Source organism: Bombina bombina, chromosome 4 (genome assembly GCF_027579735.1).
Source record: "Bombina bombina isolate aBomBom1 chromosome 4, aBomBom1.pri, whole genome shotgun sequence".
NCBI lineage: Eukaryota > Metazoa > Chordata > Amphibia > Anura > Bombinatoridae > Bombina > Bombina bombina.
The window spans coordinates 683,945,050-683,967,923 of NC_069502.1; the positions used below are offsets into that span (position 1 = coordinate 683,945,050).

Consider the following 22,874-nt stretch of genomic DNA (forward strand, 5'->3'; position numbering starts at 1 on the left):
TTCCCTGAAGAATTTTATGTTCAGAGAAGCCTACCACCCAAATCAATAATAAATTAATTTCACTTACCTAGCATTTCCTTTATCTAACTCTGTATTAACATCTTCCTCAATCTTGCAGTCCTCACCTCCTGTTTCTCAACATCCTACCCACAGGAATAGGGCCTTCAATCCCTCCTGTATGTGTTTGTAAATTTTGTCCTGTCTCTTAAAAGTCTTATATTGTTTTATTTAAATGAATTGTATCCATGAACAGCGCTGCGGAATATGCTGGCGCTTCATAAATAAAGTATAATAATAATAATAATAAGCTGTGAGTTTCTATCCTTCCCATTTAAACAGGAACATCTCTTCTTCGGTAAGTGCTACTAGGGTGAGGCAAGATAGAAAAATAAATACATAAAACAAATAAATTTCAAAGGAATTGTAGCTGTTTAATAGAAAGCATATTGGTTCTTATTGTTTTCATAGGTTTCAACTACATATAAAAAATATATCAATGTATACAGGGAGTCTTTATCTAGATGGTAACATTTACACAGCATCTAAAGAAACTGAAAGCTCTATGCAAGTGGCTCCTGATATTTTTCAGGTCACTGCCCCCTTGGTTCTATAAATTCACCATCAGCGTCCCCCCTAACATAACCCAAAAAGAATATTTAGACCAGGGGCTCATTTATTAAAAATCGAAAGAGAGAGAACAGCACTCCATGAGATAGAACAGAAGCTGGAATAACTTCCATGCCTGTTCATTTTTATTGTAACTCTTTTTACACACTATGCCCCTTCACAGAGAACAAATATCCTGTAGCATATCAGTCTGACCCTGCCCAATGACAGTCCAGCGCCGAAATACCAGACAATTCCTCTCTGAACAAGGGAAGCAACAATCCTAGACAATTGTTTCGGCCTCCTATGGGCCTCGTCAGTGAGGTGCAGTTGTATCTCTCTAAGGGCAAGTGTGCACGGAGTCCACGTCTGGTTTCCCTATTTCTCTTAGGGTGACCCAGAAGAAATTTGTATAAAAATCAAAAGAGAGAGAACAGCACTCCATGAGATAGAACAGAAGCTGGAATAACTTCCATGCCTGTTCATTTTTATTGTAACTCCTCAGGGTGCACATTCTTTTTGCACAATTTCTCTTGGGTCACCCTAAGAGTAATGGGGAAACCAGACATGGACTCCATGCACACTTGCCCTTAGACAGATACAACTGCACCTCACTGACGAGGCCCATAGGAGGCCGAAACAATCGTCTGGGGTTGTTGCTTCCCTTGTTCAGAGAGGAATTGTCTGGTATTTCGGCGCTGGACTGTCATTGGGCAGGGTCAGACTGATATGCTTCAGGATATTTCTCTGTGAACAGGCAGCGTGTGCAAAACGAACGTGCACCCTGAGGAGTTACAATAAAAAATGAACATGCATGGAAGTTATTCCAGCTTCTGTTTTCTCTCATGGAGTGCTGTTCTCTCTCTTTCTATTTTTATGCTCATTTATTAAAGCCTGAGTGGACAAGGTTTGCCTCCTGGAACTTTGTTCACTGGGCATTGCGGGGAGCGGGCAGCATCCGCTGCTTGGATTTAATTTGCACAAACAATTGCTTGTGCAGACATGACTCCTGCTCTGCACAGCCAATTACGCAAGAGTAGAGCATGTCAGTCATCCCAATTCGATCTAATCAGGATAATTTGAAGGGCCACTAAACACAGTAGAATAGCATATACAATAAATGCATAATAACGACACAATAGAAAAGCTGTTAGTTTGTATTTCACATAAGTAGTATATCTTCTTCCGATAAATTTCAAAGTTTGTTTATCATGTGACAGCCATCAGCCAATCACTAGATGCATATACGTATATATATTCTGTAAATCTGGCACATGCTCAGTAGGAGCTGGTACCTTAGAAAGTTTGCATATAACAAGACTGTGCACATTTAGATAATGGATGTGAATTGAAAGTTGTTTACAATTCTTTGCTCTGCAGAATCATAAAAGGTTAAAGTGAATGTCAACCATAGCGTTTTTGAAATGCTAGGGTTGACTGTTGAAAGAAATAAAGGGCACTTTCATTCATGAAGTATAAGATACTTCATGCAGAAAGTGACTTTGTTTAAACTGATCGCCGTTTTCACCTCTTAGCCAATAGCCGTGCGGTAAATCATGTTTGGCGTCCATGAAAGCAAGATTGAACGAACGGCTATTGGCGAAGAGGTGAAATTGTCACATCTTGGCAAAACATTTTTTGGTCGTGGGCTGCTGTAGCAGCTGAGAACGGCGAACGCTTGAAACAAATAAAGTCACTTTCTGCATGAAGTATCTTATACTTCAGGAATGAAAGTGCCCTTTATTTCTTTCAACAGTCAACCCTAGCGTTTCAAAAACTGCTATGGTTGACTTTCACTTAAAGGTCCCTATAACTCTGCGAGTCTTGAGGTGGCGGAGAGCTTTATTAGCAGTGATATTAAATGGGGCCCCAGCTGTGCAAACCCTTAAAAAAAGATAATGACACAATATAATCTAAAGGAGTAACAATAAAAGATTTTTAAATTTTAAAAGATTTTTTTAATTTTATTAAAACTGTATTATGTTTATCTTCTGATAGCAGCTTTTTAAGTCTATAGTCACTGTGCACGAGTCTTATAAACCACATATAGCAATTACTTCACTGCTCAAAAACTGGTTAATCCGATGGATGGGCTTGATGAGGTGATACCGTTTCCCAATCTCTGGTTTCATGTCTCCATAGTGTGAGATCTGGACGTAATATCATTATTTGGAGCATAGCACTGCACCAATAAATCAACTTAATAGAAAATGTGTTCTACTTATTAAAGTGTTATGTAGTGCACCACCAGATTATTTCTGAGGACAGAAGACTTAAAAACCTTAGATGGTTGACTGTGTACAAAGCTACTCAGACAAGCACAACAGGCCTTTGCTGTGTTTCCTGCTACTACACATTGATTCTAAACTGTGCAGTTAATGTTAATATGTTCTGCAATTTATCAAAGTGAGAGAAAGAGTAAATTGCTGATAAACCTGAGGTAGAAGAAAAAGTCTTGAAGGCAAAGAGCAGTACAACCTCAAATAGAAAGCTAGAAAGTTGTTTTGCTAGTTGTGTTTAGGTTAAACTAAAACATAATAATTATACGTGGGACCCAGTAGCATCCTCTTCTACTCATCATACTAGCGCCCCCTATCGTAATTCCAGTGCCCCCCCTTCTACCTCTTAAGTCTGTTAGTGCCCCCCTCAGTACTCCCATCGCCCCCCAGGGGACACTACTGCTCTATGCACATAAACTCTTTGTTATGAGACAGAGGGCAGTTAATTCATATGTGTTTTTACAAGTATGATTGGTACTTACTCTGTATTACCACATGATGGCAATACACACTTTTTGTTTTAAAGGGACATTACTACATGGTTGCATTTCAGTTTTGAATAGAAGCATTTTTTGTAATATACATGTACTATTAAAAGCTTTAGCTGTTTCAAAAGTGTATTTAAGTATGCACTGTGGACCACACACACATATATACATACACACATTACAGACCTACCCAGTCAAATACTTTATCATATATCATATCCTTTTTAGCTTTTATAAATGTTAAAAAAAAAATAATTATATAATGTATTTTTATCAAAAAGTATATATATGAGGGTAATGTGTTATTCTAGAGTATTTATGTTGTGTTTTGTGCAACGTTTTTTTAACCCATACACTTTACGCTAGGTCTTCAGGCATGCTAACCTGTTGATCGCAAATTTTATTTGTGCTTGAGTGCAACAGTTTACTTTCAACTTAATGCACTCTAGTTGGCACAGTCACGATATTGCTAACAATTGCTTGCCACTTGTAATCTAGCCCATTGTTGGCAATAACAGAGGGGAAGCCAGGAAGAACTAGAAGTGATATTTTGTAAGGCAATGCTTTGTTCTAGATAGCTGCCTGCCACAAATGTGGATGCACAGGTTTTAGTAAGAAATACACCCTTGTTTGAAGTTTTATGTAACGCGTAGTAGTGTTTAATGAACTGTACACAGTAAATCACTCCTAAAAGCAAAACACAATACCTGGGTATAAGATTGTACTGGGAACGGTTTATTCTCCCAGTAGCCAGAGACCTCAGTGACATAGGCTGACCAAAGGATACGTGAATATTTCCAAAGTTATCACTTAGAACTCTTCTGGCCTTCAGCAAACCCTAGAAAGAATGAGGCAAAAAGTAGCTGTAAGCGTTCTGTACCTGACAGACAATGACTAGATAGTGAATTTTATCTCAGCTGCATGTCTTACAGATGTGGATTCTTTTGGTTTTGGCACTCCAAGAAGCTCATATGAATAGAGAGATTCTTCAAGGACCCTCTCATAGCTGATGCTGATGGGAATTAGGTACGTGTCAAAAACTTCCCCTTTAAAGAACGGCTCCATCACAACATTCAAAAGACCTTTGAAATAAACAGATGAAACACACAAATAAAAAAAAAACACACACACACAATATATATATATATATATATATATATATATACATACATACACGTAAATTATGCTTACCTGATAAAAGGAGGAGGCAAAGAAAACACAGCCAAAGGCTTAAATATTCCTCCCACTACCCTCATCCCCCAGTCATTCTTCCGTGAAACAAGGAACAGTAGAAGAAATATTAGGGTGAAAGGTGCCAGAAGAATATAAAGACGCCCCACATAAAATTACGGGTGGGGAGCTGTGGACTCTTTCCATTAGAAGAAAAGGAAATTATCAGGTAAGCATAATTTATGTTTATCTTCTTAAATGGAAAGAGTCCACAGCTGCATTCATTACTTTTGGGAAAACAATGCCCAAGCTATAGAGGACACTGAATGCCAAGACGGGAGGGTACAATAGGCGGCCCAAACTGATGGCACCAGGCCTGAACCTCTACCCAATAAAAAACCCCGCTTCGTCCAAAGCCGAGAAAACTCTTAAAAGGAAAAGCCCCAATGACACTGACTCGCAGTTAGTCCAGAAGCCAAACTAGAGACTGGAAACGGACTCAACTGAGCCAACAGTTCTCCAGGAGACACCGTCGCTCAACAAACGGTCTCCCACTGCTCATCTCCACAAATGAAGGAGATACCAGCCGAAACCCCCAAGGGAACAAGGCAAAGAAGAACCAAGGAAACCGAAAGGCCCCCTAATACAATAAAGAACACATCCACGAGTGAGCCCAGCTCAAAGAGACCCAAAGGGGCTCAAACAGTGAAAGGAGGCCATGCCAATACCAAGCGAAACCTGGGATAAGACCGGGCACAGAGACAAAACAGACATCTCTCCAACATCCTGCAAGCACGGAATGCAACCGAAGAGTCAAAGTCCTCCCAGTGTCTGACCATAGAATAACAAAGCATTCGACCATGAAAAAGTGTGTAATACACCCAGGTGAGAAAAAAACATAACAGGACTTGCGAGGAAGTAGAAGCAGTCAAGCAAAAAAAAAAAGACTGCAAAAGCAACCCCCAGACAGAGGGCACCATTCAAGGCAACCTAAGTCGCCGGACCTACACACAGGTCCATAAAAAGGGGAACACAAAACCTCAATCAAGGTCCCCCAAGAAGGAGAGTATACCCTCAGAACCCGAAGAAAGAGTAAACCCTCTTCTGAAATCAATGGAGCAAGTTGAAAGGAAAATCTATACCCTAGCAGACTAAGCTAACAGGATAGACTCAACAAAGCTCACACATCCAGAGGAGACTGCGACCCGAACGCAGCTCCTTAGACTGCTCGGCCATCCTTACCTGCACACCCAGCTGGACCAACCCAGCCTCAGGGATCCAAGACAGTGGAACAAAAGAATCCCGAAACTGGTACAGGAACAAGCGTAAGGATAGCACAGCCATCCCCACAGAGTACAAGTACAACCCGGCTCTGAAAACAGACAACAAGGCCATAGACCTAAGAAACTATCAAAATAAAGGCCCGACATGTCTGCTTGGAGCCAGCAAGACCCCCGGGGAACCAATCCCACCTTTCCGCCTCCCATCCAGGAGAAGCCCCAAACAAGGACTATCTCCATAGGGAGGAGAATATCCCTAAAAAAAAAAAAGGGATGATGCCGGAAGGGCAACAACTGTCCTCAAGGTCCGAAGTCATCGGCTAATGGGAAGAGGAATTCCCAACACAGATGTCAAGCAGAGGAACAACCAACCCATTCACCTGCAGAGCAGGGAATCCATGGGAACACTGGCAAGCTGACCAGGGGAATGCAACCCTAAGGTGCACCAGAAATTGGACATCCAACGCCAGCAGCTGGGTATGAACCAACCACCCTTGAGGATCAAGCCACACAGCAAACTACCAGATGAAATGGGCAACTCTGTGGCAAAGAGTAAAAAATACTCCGAAAACCTGGCCAACCATGACCAGGGTTAGGTAGATGGAGCAAGTACAGTGCCCAAGTTCCCACTACCGTGGAACACCCCAACCAGCCCTGAGATCCAAGATTCCAAAACCACCTAAGACTGGGTCAGAAAAAAAGGCCAAGCGAAGTTTCAGCAACCGGAAGATTCAGGGTGAAAAACAGGTCCGGCACACCTTACCCTAGAACTAAACCCCCCAACTGGCCAAAAAGCCAGACACAAGGGTATGGATGCATATCCAGAGAATCAGGATAGCGAGAAGTACTCGAAAGCCCCGACCAAAGGAAGGAACCACCTCTAGCTAAAGTCCAATGTTCCAAAGAGCAAGCCTCAGGACAACCAAGGGATATCTTGAGGTCAAAAAAAATCCTACTACTATCAGGACTAGGCTCCCTATCACCTCCGCACAACAACCAATACCTTGAGGTAAAAAAAATCCTACTATCAGGACTAGGCTCCCTATCACCTCCGCACAAGCAGAGGAGACAAAGAAGAGAAAGGTACTAAGCCTACCCAGCTCCGGAACCCCTGAGCTAAACAAAGTCCCCACAGGGAACAACCATCACCCGGAAACACAGATCCCTAAAAGGAGATCCAACTCCCCCAGAGACAATGGTCTCTTATAACTCAGACAGTACACGTCAAAGAGTGAGAGCTAGATACACTATAAACAGCCTAGGCGTACACCTGCAAGGTGTCAAGAGCTGCAACTGGTTTCAAAGTGTAAACCTTTCGCATGCTAGACAGCTATCCTGTACAAGCTGTTGGATCAAGCCCAAAAGGACAAATCCCAAGGCCTAAAAATTAAGGCCAAACCGCTCAACTGCGGTAAAGGGCGTTAAGCCATCCAACCCTCTACCACAAGGGGGAGAAAAAACTCCCCTGCCCTGTCATCTATGACTGAAGGCTATAAGGACTGAAACAATCCTTCCCGCCTCACGGACCCACAAGTCCTCTCGAATGCTTAGTTGAACATGAAAAACAATAATAACCTGAGCACTCGGCGCTTAATGAACCAGCCGTTGCAGAACAGCACCACATGTCTGAACAGTCACAAAACCGAACGAACCCGACAGGACCAGCCTGCACCTGGGATTCTAACCGGTAATCTGCATAAATTCTCCCTCATATGGAAAAAAACAGAAAACAAGACATTTTTAACATAGGACTAACATGTCCAAAACAACTTCCAAAGAAGTAATAAAGAGTATAATTTCCAGAAAGTTCCCGAAGGAAACAAAAACAAATAAAAGACATCACATCAGATATAAATAAAATATAAGGCAACCTGGAGGTTAACGCCCAAAAAGACACAGGCCTACCCGCAGGACCAGCCAAACAGAGCCCTATCTTTCAAAAACTGGGAAAGATCTCAAACAAATGACAATCAGGAGATTACTTCATCCCCATATGTCCAATGAGGTGCACCATTCGAATTATCAGACTGAAAATCCTGTATCTGGTATTGATAGGGTCATTCAATAACCGAAAAACATGTCTGAGCAACACACGAAGGTGCGCAATCCTGTAACGAAAGGCACAACATTCAGGGACAGTTACACCCGTATGGAACTGTAGAGGCCCTCCCCAAGGCGGAAGGCCCGGGACATTAGGGCACAAGCACATTCTCAAATAAACGTCTGGACTCTGCAGACGAACAATCGCCAACATTATGTGGAAGCAAAAACACGCCACCCAGCATGGAGGAACCATAAACTGGGTTACCCGCATGTGTAGAAGTATGATTTGGTAGGGAACTCGCCTCTTGGAGGACAGGACCCCCAGAGGCATACGGAACAAAACTGGTTGACAGGCGTCAACGAGGCCACTCCGGATTCATCAACGGACACAGAATCTGAAATTAAAATAGTCTCAGTATCAGAATCCTCCATAACTGAATCTGAAATTAACAGTCTCAGCATCAGAATCGTCCATAACTGGATAGAGGATATTTAAATATGGAGTAAAGTAGTAAAAACAAAAACGGCACCTGACAACCCCAATGGCTGGGGCACTCACCACCTTCTATGACCAGACCCCTGCGGACTAGAAAATTTCCTTCGTCACGCGGTCGGGAATGCGATAATTGGAAAAATGGAACGTAACCATGCCCGAACACAAGGTGAACCATACAGTCCAAAAAAAGTGCACCCAACCAAAGGCTGCATCACTTCCCAAGGCCTCAATGTTCCAAACCACGAGCCCAGTAAACATCACACACAAGCAGGTTGAATCACATAACAAACATGATTATAACCCCCCCCCCGTTCAATAACCCCCCTCAGGAGATATTAATTCTCGATTCCAAGATACTAAAAGAGAATCACTGAGATCCTTATGATAAGTTAGACCCGCAAGGTGGCAGCCTCTCGGGAAACATTTACATTACAGTACCTTGATGAATAAAGTAAAATGAAACGATCTTACTGGAATCTGCGCCGTGGAACAGGAACACAGCCTTTCAAGTGTGACGGATAGTAGCATCACCTCTGCCATGGACTCGAGAGAAGAAAAGCAGGCAGAGAAGCGAAGTTAGACAACGCCGATTACTTGAGGAGCTGTTAATATGAGTTGGGATGGTTTTGCAGAAAGAAACTGCATCTCGGGACTCTAACTTTCATCCAAGCCCTCACTGAGAGACTGACAGGACTACTTAAAACTCCTGTCCCATGCCGAAGAGTACTACCCTCCATAAGAGACAAAAACAAAAATTTAAAAATTCTGACACTTCTCTGCCAACCTCCTGGGAAGAAAGGCAAAGAATGACTGGGGGATGAGGGGAGTAGGAGGAGTATTTAAGCCTTTGGCTGGGTTGCCTTGACCTCCTGGTGGCCAGGTTCTTATTTCCCAAAAGTAATGAATGCAGCTGTGGACTCTTTCCATTTAAGAATAAAATATATATAAAAAAACACAAATTATATATATATATATATATATATATATATATATATATATATATATATATATATATATATATATACATATATACATACATACAGGGAGTGCAGAATTATTAGGCAAGTTGTATTTTTGAGGATTAATTTTATTATTGAACAACAACCATGTTCTCAATGAACCCAAAAAACTCATTAATATCAAAGCTGAATAGTTTTGGAAGTAGTTTTCAGTTTGTTTTTAGTTATAGCTATTTTAGGGGGATATCTGTGTGTGCAGGTGACTATTACTGTGCATAATTATTAGGCAACTTAACAAAAAACAAATATATACCCATTTCAATTATTTATTTTTACCAGTGAAACCAATATAACATCTCAACATTCACAAATATACATTTCTGACATTCAAAAACAAAACAAAAACAAATCAGTGACAAATATAGCCACCTTTCTTTGCAAGGACACTCAAAAGCCTGCCATCCATGGATTCTGTCAGTGTTTTGATCTGTTCACCATCAACATTGCGTGCAGCAGCAACCACAGCCTCCCAGACACTGTTCAGAGAGGTGTACTGTTTTCCCTCCTTGTAAATCTCACATTTGATGATGGACCACAGGTTCTCAATGGGGTTCAGATCAGGTGAACAAGGAGGCCATGTCATTAGATTTTCTTCTTTTATACCCTTTCTTGCCAGCCACGCTGTGGAGTACTTGGACACGTGTGATGGAGCATTGTCCTGCATGAAAATCATGTTTTTCTTGAAGGATGCAGACATCTTCCTGTACCACTGCTTGATGAAGGTGTCTTCCAGAAACTGGCAGTAGGACTGGGAGTTGAGCTTGACTCCATCCTCAACCCGAAAAGGCCCCACAAGCTCATCTTTGATGATACCAGCCCAAACCAGTACTCCACCTCCACCTTGCTGGCATCTGAGTCGGACTGGAGCTCTCTGCCCTTTACCAATCCAGCCACGGGCCCATCCATCTGGCCCATCAAGACTCACTCTCATTTCATCAGTCCATAAAACCTTAGAAAAATCAGTCTTGAGATATTTCTTGGCCCAGTCTTGATGTTTCAGCTTGTGTGTCTTGTTCAGTGGTGGTCGTCTTTCAGCCTTTCTTACCTTGGCCATGTCTCTCAGTATTGCACACCTTGTGCTTTTGGGCACTCCAGTGATGTTGCAGCTCTGAAATATGGCCAAACTGGTGGCAAGTGGCATCTTGGCAGCTGCACGCTTGACTTTTCTCAGTTCATGGGCAGTTATTTTGCGCCTTGGTTTTTCCACACGCTTCTTGCGACCCTGTTGACCATTTTGAATGAAACGCTTGATTGTTCGATGATCACGCTTCAGAAGCTTTGCAATTTTAAGAGTGCTGCATCCCTCTGAAAGATATCTCACTATTTTTGACTTTTCTGAGCCTGTCAAGTCCTTCTTTTGACCCATTTTGCCAAAGGAAAGGAAGTTGCCTAATAATTATGCACACCTGATATAGGGTGTTGATGTCATTAGACCACACCCCTTCTCATTACAGAGATGCACATCCCCTAATATGCTTAATTGGTAGTAGGCTTTCGAGCCTATACAGCTTGGAGTAAGACAACATGCATAAAGAGGATGATGTGGTCAAAATACTCATTTGCCTAATAATTCTGCACTCCCTGTATATATACACACATACATATATATACACATATATATACACATATACACACACACATACAATATATATATATATATATTTATTATACACACACAAATATATATATATATAAATATATATATATATATATATTTATATATAGATATATACACACACATACGCACACACAAAAAGTGTGAGATTGAGCAAAGTGACATCAAATATCTTTATATTCTATTTTTAAATTGGTAATCTGTATTGAACAATATATGTATAGAGTACCACTATATTTTGGAAAGATAGCACCATAAAGTGATGTTTATGAAAAAAACTATAGATGTATGGTGTGTTTATTTGAATATATATATATTTTTATATTTTATCTGCTATCACGTTCAGTTTCAGTAAAATGTTGCCATACATACCAAACTTTGGATTTAAAGTCTTGCATGTTCTGCTTCTTTGACCTTCAACAAAGAATTCTACTGGCGCATATCCAGTCTGGAAATAGACATCAAGTTAAAACAATAAGCAGGTAAACCATATTACACAAAAGCACTAATAATGTATCTGCTACACCATAGATAAAACTATAATAATTAAAATTACCATATACAGTGTTTTTCCCAGGGCCTATTTAATGAGCATACCACCAGGCTGATTTTACTGACCAACCAGCTAACATTTAAGCCAATATAAACACTAAAATTAGCTAATATTAATTGTTTTCAATGCTCTTTGCACAAATTGAATCCATTTATTTGAAATTATTCAATCAATTTGTGCTTTGAATAGCTTAAGTATAACATTCATATATAACAGCAGATGTTATAAATACAAAATATTACACTGCCCCCACCCGGCTGCTTAAAGGGGCAGTAAAGTCCAAATTTAACTTTCATGATTCAGATAGGGTATGTAATTTTAAACAACTTTCCAATGTACTTTCATCATCAAATTTGCTTTGTTCCCTTTGTTGAAAGCTAAACCTAGGTAGGCTCATATGCTAATTTCTAAGCCCTTGAAGGTCGCCTCTTATCTTAGTGCATTTTGACAGTTTTTCCCAGCTATAACATTGTGCTCACCTGTGGAGTTATTTACGAGTCAGCACTGATTGGCTAAAATGCATGTCTGTCAAAAGAACTGAGCTAATTGGGCAGTCTGCAGAGGCTTAGCTACAGGATAATCCCAGAGGTAAAAAGTGTATTAATGGGGGGCGGAGCTAACTGCCAAGCCAAGCAGACGGATTTCTCAGGAGCTCTGCACTTTTGAGCCCAATTTACTGTTTTATACACAGTATTATTAACCGTTTGCATCTTTACTGCCTAGGATATATTAACATAAGAAAGAAGAAGCCCAATCCGACCCTTACAGCATAATCTCAGCTGCTTTCACGGATCACTAGTCTGCAGTTCTCCTTTTGCGACTCCGGCAGCTCCAAATACCAACTAGAGCCGGTGTGTCTCCCCCAGGCTCCAGAGGGTCGGGGCTCCACTCTGGAGTTGGGCACCGGTGCCTGTAATTGAAAAGTGTTCTGACCGCACCACTTGGAGCACTTTTGAGGCGGCTGTCATAGGCGGACCGATATTGAGGTGGCGCAAACGGCCGCCATTTTGGATCCTATCCACTCTCCGGATCCCGGCCATACTGTGGCCACGCAGTGAATACCTACCTGCTACTGTTGGGCTCTTGAGAGCTGCAGCAGGAAAGTTGAACTGGAGCTAAGCTGGAATGGTGCTGAGGGCCTACACTACGCATCTTAGTAAGATTTACAGTTACTGCAGCACACACAGCCCACAGAGTTAAAGTAAGCAACCTAAAGTCTATACCCATCAACTGTCAGAGGTCAGTGCACACTCCTGCCTGGCCCTACTGCTGACTATCTATAGCTCTTTGAGCCATGCGGACCAACTTACTGCTCCTGCGTTGATCTGGATGTCAATGTGATATCTCAGTGGGTACAAGGACCCTGACTTTCTGTTGCAATATTCCACTGTATTCCTAGCTGGGGTTAATAATTTCCAGAGTCAGCCTATCATATTCTTTACAGCCATTACTGCAGGAGTTAATCCTACCACACTCATTTGCCCTGCACTGTATGCAATACATGCCTTGCCCTTAGACTGGACAGAAAGAGAGAAAAAAAACTATTGCTACGCACTGCAGGCAACTGATACTGAACAGCCCCAATTCCTTACTCTTTACAGGGGCTGACACCAGAATCCCCTCTATACAGAATACAATATAATCTTCTTCGCTGGGAGTGGAAAAGTTCTGCCCTTCTCCCCAGTACCTAAACAACATGCATTCCATGGAAAGGGCTAACAGGGCCCTCATGCCAAGAACAGTGTCATCCGACAAACCAAGATATGTGGTGGTTTGTTTCCATCACTTCACCTTCAAAGATCGCTTAATGCAGGCGGCCTTCAGTAAACCCACCCTCCCTGACACCTTTAAAGACATACAGTTTCTGCCGGACCTCTCCTCCCACACACTACAGCAATGGAGGCTTTTTGTTCCTATCACAACCCAACTCAGGAAGGCTGGTATCAAATACAGATGGGGATTCCCCACTAAGCTCATAGTGACTAGGGACAATCAGACGCATATAGTGCCCTCCCCCTCCATGGGTGGTACTCTCCTCGCTAATTGGGGTCTCCAGGCAGCACAAGAAAATCAAGAAGTGTCCCGCTCTAGATTACGAGCTTCGGCCCCAGCATGGACACTAAAAGAACAAAGGTCTAAACGACCAAAACCCAACCCCCCTGACCACATCCTGAGGCCTCAAGCCTCTCCTACCTGAAGACATCTTGTTACATTCAGTTGTTAGTTTTCTGTTAAATGGTGTTATAATGTATGTTTCAAGGAATGGAAAAAAGTTAAGCTTAAAATTAGAAAATCAGCTAGTTTATTGTATTTCATAGATTTTTCCAGAGAGCGGGGCTACTCATATTGGCCCCAGCTTTTCCAGTTGTGTTAGCCACCCCCCCCCCCCAACTATTGGTGCCCATACTAGGGCCCTACATAGGTGGACTACTTCCATCAGCCTCCTTACATTATCATAGGGCCGATGTGGCCTTCCTTTAGGAGACGCACTTACTAGCTGACTCTCCCCCCTCACATATTTCTAGGGATTTCCCCGTTATGGAGACCGCCTCCTTCGCTAAAAAAAGCTAGAGGTGTAGCTATCCTTGTCCATAAAAGAGTGGCTTACGAGCCCCTTCTGGTGATCAGAGATCCACAAGCGAGATACCTTATCCTTGTGTGTAACTTAGAACATGTCACCTACACATTGGTCTTTATCTACCAAATACCTCACATTCTAGTTGTCTAAGAAAAACTTTATTTCAAGTTGATAAGTTTAAACAAGGAAAGGTGATCCTTGCGGGAGATATGAACATGGTGTGGGACAGCGGGCTAGATAGGAAAACGAGCTTACCTAAGAAAAGCTCTAACAGCCCTAACCCAACTAGCCGCAGATTTAGAGAGCTTATGACCCAGTTTAACTACTTCGACATCTGGAGATCCCTACACCCTTTAGATAAGGACTACACCCATTTCTCCCATCCACATTTTCTAGACATGATTACTTCTTTTGCCACCCTGACGCCCTGGATCTCATACACACCACAAGTATTCGCACATGCCCATGGTCTGACCACGACCTAGTCATCATGGACTTAGACTCCAGAGACACCACCAGGTCTAGAGCCTCCTGGAGATTACCCCATCGCCTCCTATCAGACATCCCTTTCAGGGAGGAAATCAGAAAGGAGATCTGTTTCACCCTTCGCATTAACGACACCCCCAGACATTAGCGATGACAATATATGGGGGGCATTTAAGGCCACTATTCAAGGTCTCTTCACACGTAAGCAGGCCCACCTTAGAAAGCAAGCAGGCCTCTCCCTGTCCCAAACTCATTGTAGGTTACGGGCTCTTGAAACCCAAAGATGCACCTCAGACCCCACTGACTGTGAATCATTATTATTAAGGACCTTAGACGGCATATATGTCACTTAGAATTTACCAAGACTCAATCCAACCTTCTTAGATTAAAGCAACTCATGTATTCAAAAGGCAAGAAAGTGGACTCCTTACTCGCTAACAAGCTTAGGCAGCGCACAGGCGCATCTAGCATCCATGAGATTAAGCAGGGCACACATTCTTTCAGACTCCCTTCCCTGATTGGCCAACAGTTCAATAAGTTTTATTCCGAACTTTACAACATTAAAGATGAGACGGCGCTCCGACAGGCTCCCTTGGAAACCATAGGCCCATTCCTGTGATCCTTGAAACTTCCCACCCTAGAAGAAGCCCATATTGAAAGTATTGATACCCCAATTACACACCAGGAAGTTAAACAGGTTATCAAAAACATGAAATCCCTTAAAGGACCTGGTCCAGACGGCTTCACAGCAATCATCTATAAGACTTACCTTAATGAGATGGCCCCCATTCCTGCCAGATTCTATAACCTAGCAATGGATAAGGGGAAATTTGACAGTGAATTCCTGGAGGCCTCTATCATCACAATCCCCAAACCCAATAAAGACCCAACACTATGCACCAACTACAGACCCATATCGCTTATTAACACTGATGTTAAAATATATTTCAAAATACTTGCAAATAGGGTAGCAAAACTGCTTCCAGTTTCTTTGGACGCTGAAAAAGCGTTCGACCGAGTCCGTTGGGAGTACCCATGGAAGGTTCTGGAAACTTTCAAGTTCCCGAAGCAGATTATACGGGCAGTGCGGGCCCTATACTCAACCCCTGCAGCCTCGGTCAGGGGACTGGGGTTCGACTCTGCTCCCTTCTCCATTACCAACAGCACTAGACAGGACTGCTCCCTCTCCCCTTTCCTTTTTGCGCTGGCCATGGAGCCCTTGGCTGCTGCCATTAGAGCGGATAGAGAAATTTCAGGAATTACATTTCATGGTACGGACCATAAGGTGGCTTTGTTCGCCGATGACACCACTTTATTTTTTTCAGGCCCCTGAGGGAGGTTCCTAGGCTCCTGTCTCTTCTAGAGACATTTAGCGCCCTTTCATACTACAAATGAAATCATACTAAATCATAGTTATACACATACGGCTTCCCCGAGGAAGTCTCCAAAAGCTTATGCAATGAATACAAATTTATACCTAGTAATAACTATATCTCTCATCTTGGAGTTAAATTGTCCAACTCACTCCCCCAAATAATAGACGATAACTACAAACCACTCTTGGCCGAACTTCGTGCCCTGAATACGAAGTGGAACTATAAAAGCATCTCTTGGTTGGGCCGAATAGCAGCCCTAAAGATGAGCTACCTCCCCAAGCTAACATATGTACTGAGATGTCTGCCTATCAGGGTGCCTAGAACTTTCCTTATTCAGTTCCAGAGTGCATGTACTAAGTATATATGGCAAGGAAGACCCCCCAGAGTTGCCCATAAACTCTTACAGTACCCCAGATTGCATGAGGGCGTGGCTTCCCCATCCATTTTCAGGTATACAAACGCCGCCATGCTCACGCATATCTCTCATTGGGGGGGTTAAAGATTCTGATTGTAAATGGAAGACGATTGAACAAGCTTCCTTACCACACAGTCTAACTCTGAGGGACCTTATATGGACACCCCCACACTGTAGGAGAAACCTAGCAGTAGTGAATTTGTTAATATGCGAATGCTTGACAGCATGGGAACAATTGTGACACTGTTCTCAGGTGGCCCCCTGCCCATCTCCAACTACTTCTATGGCTGGCCTCCTATCCGGCCTACAGGACTCACACCCAACGTCTTGGGCCAGACTAGGCATTACGAGGGTTGCGGAACTTTGGACCACGTCTCCTCGAGTAGCATTTGTCTCTTACAATCAACTTGACAGTTTCCCATCCACTCCACCATACATGAAATTTGAATACTCAAGGGTCATTAGTTATCTGTCCAGTTGGTGTTTTAAACCCTCTCTATCCCGCCAACTTACTATTTGGGAAGCTAGGTGGCAGCAAGGGCTTAGACTAGGTAATCCCTTATCCCTACATTATACTATCATGGAAAGTGTGATACCAGTAGACAAAGCCCAACACATCCAGAAATGGGAGAAGAGGTTAGACTTTACAGCACCCACCAAGGAGTGGCATTGTACGCTCCTATTTACGAAAAAAATCGCTTCACTGTATCACCATATATGAAACTTACATAAAACTACTCACACACTGGTACTATGTTCCAGCACGGCTTGCCGAAATCTTCCCTAAGGCCTCTCCGACCTGTTGGAATCATGGAAAAGAACACTTCCCCCAGCGTGGTCAGACATTGTTCTAACAATGGCAGACATTTATTCCATGGAGAAAAACATTTACTACACGACGGGAAGGTCTGACTTTTTTTAACTAGTTTGGACAGATTGGAAGAGTAGGTTTGATACATCTTGGCTCCTTAGCTTCGAGACTTAGGATAACTTATCTCCCAGCTTATAGGAAGTGCCCATTGTCCCAAATCCGTTCGGCCCGGCTTGAAAACCCCAATTTGGGTCCTGCTCTCCTTTTTCTCTTCTTCTCTTTTTTATTTTTAGTCCCCTAATTTCCCTTTTATGACCCCTCCCCCTTCTCCCTCATCCCCAGTATCACTTAATTCCTTAATATGTCCAGATGGTCCCAATTATCGCTTCTGTGTGTTTGAGGGAAATTTGGAATCCCTCACTATACACTGTTCCCATCAGTTGATACTATGTTTACTATGCTATACCTTCACACTAGTATTGTCTGTTATATTATCTCCTTGTGTACTTGAAATTGTTGTACGCGTCGATCGTACAGTTGTTGTATTTATTGATTATGTGAAAAACAAATGAAATACTTTTCAAAAAAAAAAAGTGTATTAATATAACAATGTTAGTTAAGCAAAACTGGGGAATGGGTAATAAAGATATTATTTATCTTTTTAAACAATATCATTTTTGGTGTTAACTGTCCCTTTAATAAATACCATACAGCTGGCAACACTTTCTGTGGAGAAAATCCACTGTTCAAAGCAACAGTAATGCAAAAAAGTAAATTTATGCTTACCTGATAAATTAATTTCTTCTATGGTACGACAAGTCCACGGATTCATCCTTTACTTGTGGGATATTATCCTCCTGCTAACAGGAAGTGGCAGAGAGCACCACAGCAGAGCTGTCTATATAGCTCCTCCCTTAGCTCCACCCCCAGTCATTCGACCGAAGGTACAGGAAGAAAAAGGAGAAACTAAAAGGTGCAGAGGTGACTGAAGTTTAAAATCAAAAAATATAATCTGTATGAAAATGACAGGGCGGGCCGTGGACTCGTCGTACCATAGAAGAAATTAATTTATCAGGTAAGCATAAATTTACTTTTCTTCTAGAAGGTACGACGAGTCCACTGATTCATCCTTTACTTGTGGGATACAATACCAAAGCTACAGGACACTTATGAACGAGAGGGACAAGACAGATGGTTAAACAGAAGGCACCACTGCTTGAAGAACTTTTCTCCCAAAAATAGCCTCCGAAGAAGCAAAAGTATCAAATTTGTAAAATTTGGAAAAAGTATGAAGCCAAAACCAAGTCGCAGCCTTACAAATCTGTTCAACAGAAGCATCATTTTTAAAAGCCCATGTAGAAGCCACCGATAATAATCCTTTCAGGAGCCTGCTGTCCAGCAGTCTCGTATGCCAAACGGATGATGCTTTTCAGCCAAAAAGAAAGAGAGGTAGCCGTAGCTTTTTGACCTCTACGTCTTCCAGAATAGACAACAAACAAAGAAGATTCAAGAAATATACGGAGGGTAGGCAACTGCTTAGAGCTAAGAGTTTTAGACAAAACAATGTTGCCAAAAACTGATCAATGAGTGTGGTGCAGACCCTTTAAAAATATGTAATGGGTTTAAAAGAGAGAAAAAATCCTGGATTGTAATCCTGGATAAAAGACAGGGGATTCAGCACTCTTTTATAAAGAATTTTATTAGCTCTTACAATAGGTAATGTATCCAAACTCTGCTTTGGCCGCTGAGAGAGAAGGCGGTCATCTATACCCCCTGTACCTAGATTACCAAATACTGTAGCTGAGAAAGCAGGAGTACAGAATATTCATGTGTGTAAATATTAACAGTAATTATAAATTAACATTACAACCTGACCGGTCAGGGATCTGTGTAGGTACCTAGTAAAGGATGATTATATATAGCATAGGTAAATGGCTAACCTCAAGCGTCAATGAATGTCAAAAGCAAGTTATGCAGAGATATGTACATATGCATAAAGTGTATGCAGGAGGAACAGCGCCCAGACTACTACACCCTGCTGCGTATGGCACCTCTTATAAGAGGCAACTTGCCGGGCAGTTTAATACATATGGGATCTAAGTAGTCACTGGGATCGTGTCCCTAGAGTATGTACCTTGTATGTTTCAAGGAATGGAAAAAAGTTAAGCTTAAAATTAGAAAATCAGCTAGTTTATTGTATTTCATAGATTTTTCCAGAGAGCGGGGCTACTCATATTGGCCCCAGCTTTTCCAGTTGTGTTAGCCACCCCCCCCCCCAACTATTGGTGCCCATACTAGGGCCCTACATAGGTGGACTACTTCCATCAGCCTCCTTACATTATCATAGGGCCGATGTGGCCTTCCTTTAGGAGACGCACTTACTAGCTGACTCTCCCCCCTCACATATTTCTAGGGATTTCCCCGTTATGGAGACCGCCTCCTTCGCTAAAAAAAGCTAGAGGTGTAGCTATCCTTGTCCATAAAAGAGTGGCTTACGAGCCCCTTCTGGTGATCAGAGATCCACAAGCGAGATACCTTATCCTTGTGTGTAACTTAGAACATGTCACCTACACATTGGTCTTTATCTACCAAATACCTCACATTCTAGTTGTCTAAGAAAAACTTTATTTCAAGTTGATAAGTTTAAACAAGGAAAGGTGATCCTTGCGGGAGATATGAACATGGTGTGGGACAGCGGGCTAGATAGGAAAACGAGCTTACCTAAGAAAAGCTCTAACAGCCCTAACCCAACTAGCCGCAGATTTAGAGAGCTTATGACCCAGTTTAACTACTTCGACATCTGGAGATCCCTACACCCTTTAGATAAGGACTACACCCATTTCTCCCATCCACATTTTCTAGACATGATTACTTCTTTTGCCACCCTGACGCCCTGGATCTCATACACACCACAAGTATTCGCACATGCCCATGGTCTGACCACGACCTAGTCATCATGGACTTAGACTCCAGAGACACCACCAGGTCTAGAGCCTCCTGGAGATTACCCCATCGCCTCCTATCAGACATCCCTTTCAGGGAGGAAATCAGAAAGGAGATCTGTTTCACCCTTCGCATTAACGACACCCCCAGACATTAGCGATGACAATATATGGGGGGCATTTAAGGCCACTATTCAAGGTCTCTTCACACGTAAGCAGGCCCACCTTAGAAAGCAAGCAGGCCTCTCCCTGTCCCAAACTCATTGTAGGTTACGGGCTCTTGAAACCCAAAGATGCACCTCAGACCCCACTGACTGTGAATCATTATTATTAAGGACCTTAGACGGCATATATGTCACTTAGAATTTACCAAGACTCAATCCAACCTTCTTAGATTAAAGCAACTCATGTATTCAAAAGGCAAGAAAGTGGACTCCTTACTCGCTAACAAGCTTAGGCAGCGCACAGGCGCATCTAGCATCCATGAGATTAAGCAGGGCACACATTCTTTCAGACTCCCTTCCCTGATTGGCCAACAGTTCAATAAGTTTTATTCCGAACTTTACAACATTAAAGATGAGACGGCGCTCCGACAGGCTCCCTTGGAAACCATAGGCCCATTCCTGTGATCCTTGAAACTTCCCACCCTAGAAGAAGCCCATATTGAAAGTATTGATACCCCAATTACACACCAGGAAGTTAAACAGGTTATCAAAAACATGAAATCCCTTAAAGGACCTGGTCCAGACGGCTTCACAGCAATCATCTATAAGACTTACCTTAATGAGATGGCCCCCATTCCTGCCAGATTCTATAACCTAGCAATGGATAAGGGGAAATTTGACAGTGAATTCCTGGAGGCCTCTATCATCACAATCCCCAAACCCAATAAAGACCCAACACTATGCACCAACTACAGACCCATATCGCTTATTAACACTGATGTTAAAATATATTTCAAAATACTTGCAAATAGGGTAGCAAAACTGCTTCCAGTTTCTTTGGACGCTGAAAAAGCGTTCGACCGAGTCCGTTGGGAGTACCCATGGAAGGTTCTGGAAACTTTCAAGTTCCCGAAGCAGATTATACGGGCAGTGCGGGCCCTATACTCAACCCCTGCAGCCTCGGTCAGGGGACTGGGGTTCGACTCTGCTCCCTTCTCCATTACCAACAGCACTAGACAGGACTGCTCCCTCTCCCCTTTCCTTTTTGCGCTGGCCATGGAGCCCTTGGCTGCTGCCATTAGAGCGGATAGAGAAATTTCAGGAATTACATTTCATGGTACGGACCATAAGGTGGCTTTGTTCGCCGATGACACCACTTTATTTTTTTCAGGCCCCTGAGGGAGGTTCCTAGGCTCCTGTCTCTTCTAGAGACATTTAGCGCCCTTTCATACTACAAATGAAATCATACTAAATCATAGTTATACACATACGGCTTCCCCGAGGAAGTCTCCAAAAGCTTATGCAATGAATACAAATTTATACCTAGTAATAACTATATCTCTCATCTTGGAGTTAAATTGTCCAACTCACTCCCCCAAATAATAGACGATAACTACAAACCACTCTTGGCCGAACTTCGTGCCCTGAATACGAAGTGGAACTATAAAAGCATCTCTTGGTTGGGCCGAATAGCAGCCCTAAAGATGAGCTACCTCCCCAAGCTAACATATGTACTGAGATGTCTGCCTATCAGGGTGCCTAGAACTTTCCTTATTCAGTTCCAGAGTGCATGTACTAAGTATATATGGCAAGGAAGACCCCCCAGAGTTGCCCATAAACTCTTACAGTACCCCAGATTGCATGAGGGCGTGGCTTCCCCATCCATTTTCAGGTATACAAACGCCGCCATGCTCACGCATATCTCTCATTGGGGGGGTTAAAGATTCTGATTGTAAATGGAAGACGATTGAACAAGCTTCCTTACCACACAGTCTAACTCTGAGGGACCTTATATGGACACCCCCACACTGTAGGAGAAACCTAGCAGTAGTGAATTTGTTAATATGCGAATGCTTGACAGCATGGGAACAATTGTGACACTGTTCTCAGGTGGCCCCCTGCCCATCTCCAACTACTTCTATGGCTGGCCTCCTATCCGGCCTACAGGACTCACACCCAACGTCTTGGGCCAGACTAGGCATTACGAGGGTTGCGGAACTTTGGACCACGTCTCCTCGAGTAGCATTTGTCTCTTACAATCAACTTGACAGTTTCCCATCCACTCCACCATACATGAAATTTGAATACTCAAGGGTCATTAGTTATCTGTCCAGTTGGTGTTTTAAACCCTCTCTATCCCGCCAACTTACTATTTGGGAAGCTAGGTGGCAGCAAGGGCTTAGACTAGGTAATCCCTTATCCCTACATTATACTATCATGGAAAGTGTGATACCAGTAGACAAAGCCCAACACATCCAGAAATGGGAGAAGAGGTTAGACTTTACAGCACCCACCAAGGAGTGGCATTGTACGCTCCTATTTACGAAAAAAATCGCTTCACTGTATCACCATATATGAAACTTACATAAAACTACTCACACACTGGTACTATGTTCCAGCACGGCTTGCCGAAATCTTCCCTAAGGCCTCTCCGACCTGTTGGAATCATGGAAAAGAACACTTCCCCCAGCGTGGTCAGACATTGTTCTAACAATGGCAGACATTTATTCCATGGAGAAAAACATTTACTACACGACGGGAAGGTCTGACTTT

General features: G+C 42.7%; 1 protein-coding gene across 2 annotated transcripts in view; it reads right to left on the reverse strand.

The window, feature by feature from the left end:
- GNPAT (glyceronephosphate O-acyltransferase) overlaps window positions 1-22,874 on the reverse strand; it is a 203,588-nt gene that overhangs the window by 123,931 nt on the left and 56,783 nt on the right. For both annotated transcript variants that reach the window (XM_053710828.1, XM_053710827.1), the window contains exons 6-8: window positions 11,369-11,444; window positions 4,304-4,455; window positions 4,081-4,211 (exon numbers count right to left, since the gene is read on the reverse strand). In XM_053710828.1, coding sequence (XP_053566803.1) covers window positions 4,081-4,211; window positions 4,304-4,455; window positions 11,369-11,444 — 359 coding nt within the window. The remainder of the gene's footprint in view (window positions 1-4,080; window positions 4,212-4,303; window positions 4,456-11,368; window positions 11,445-22,874) is intronic.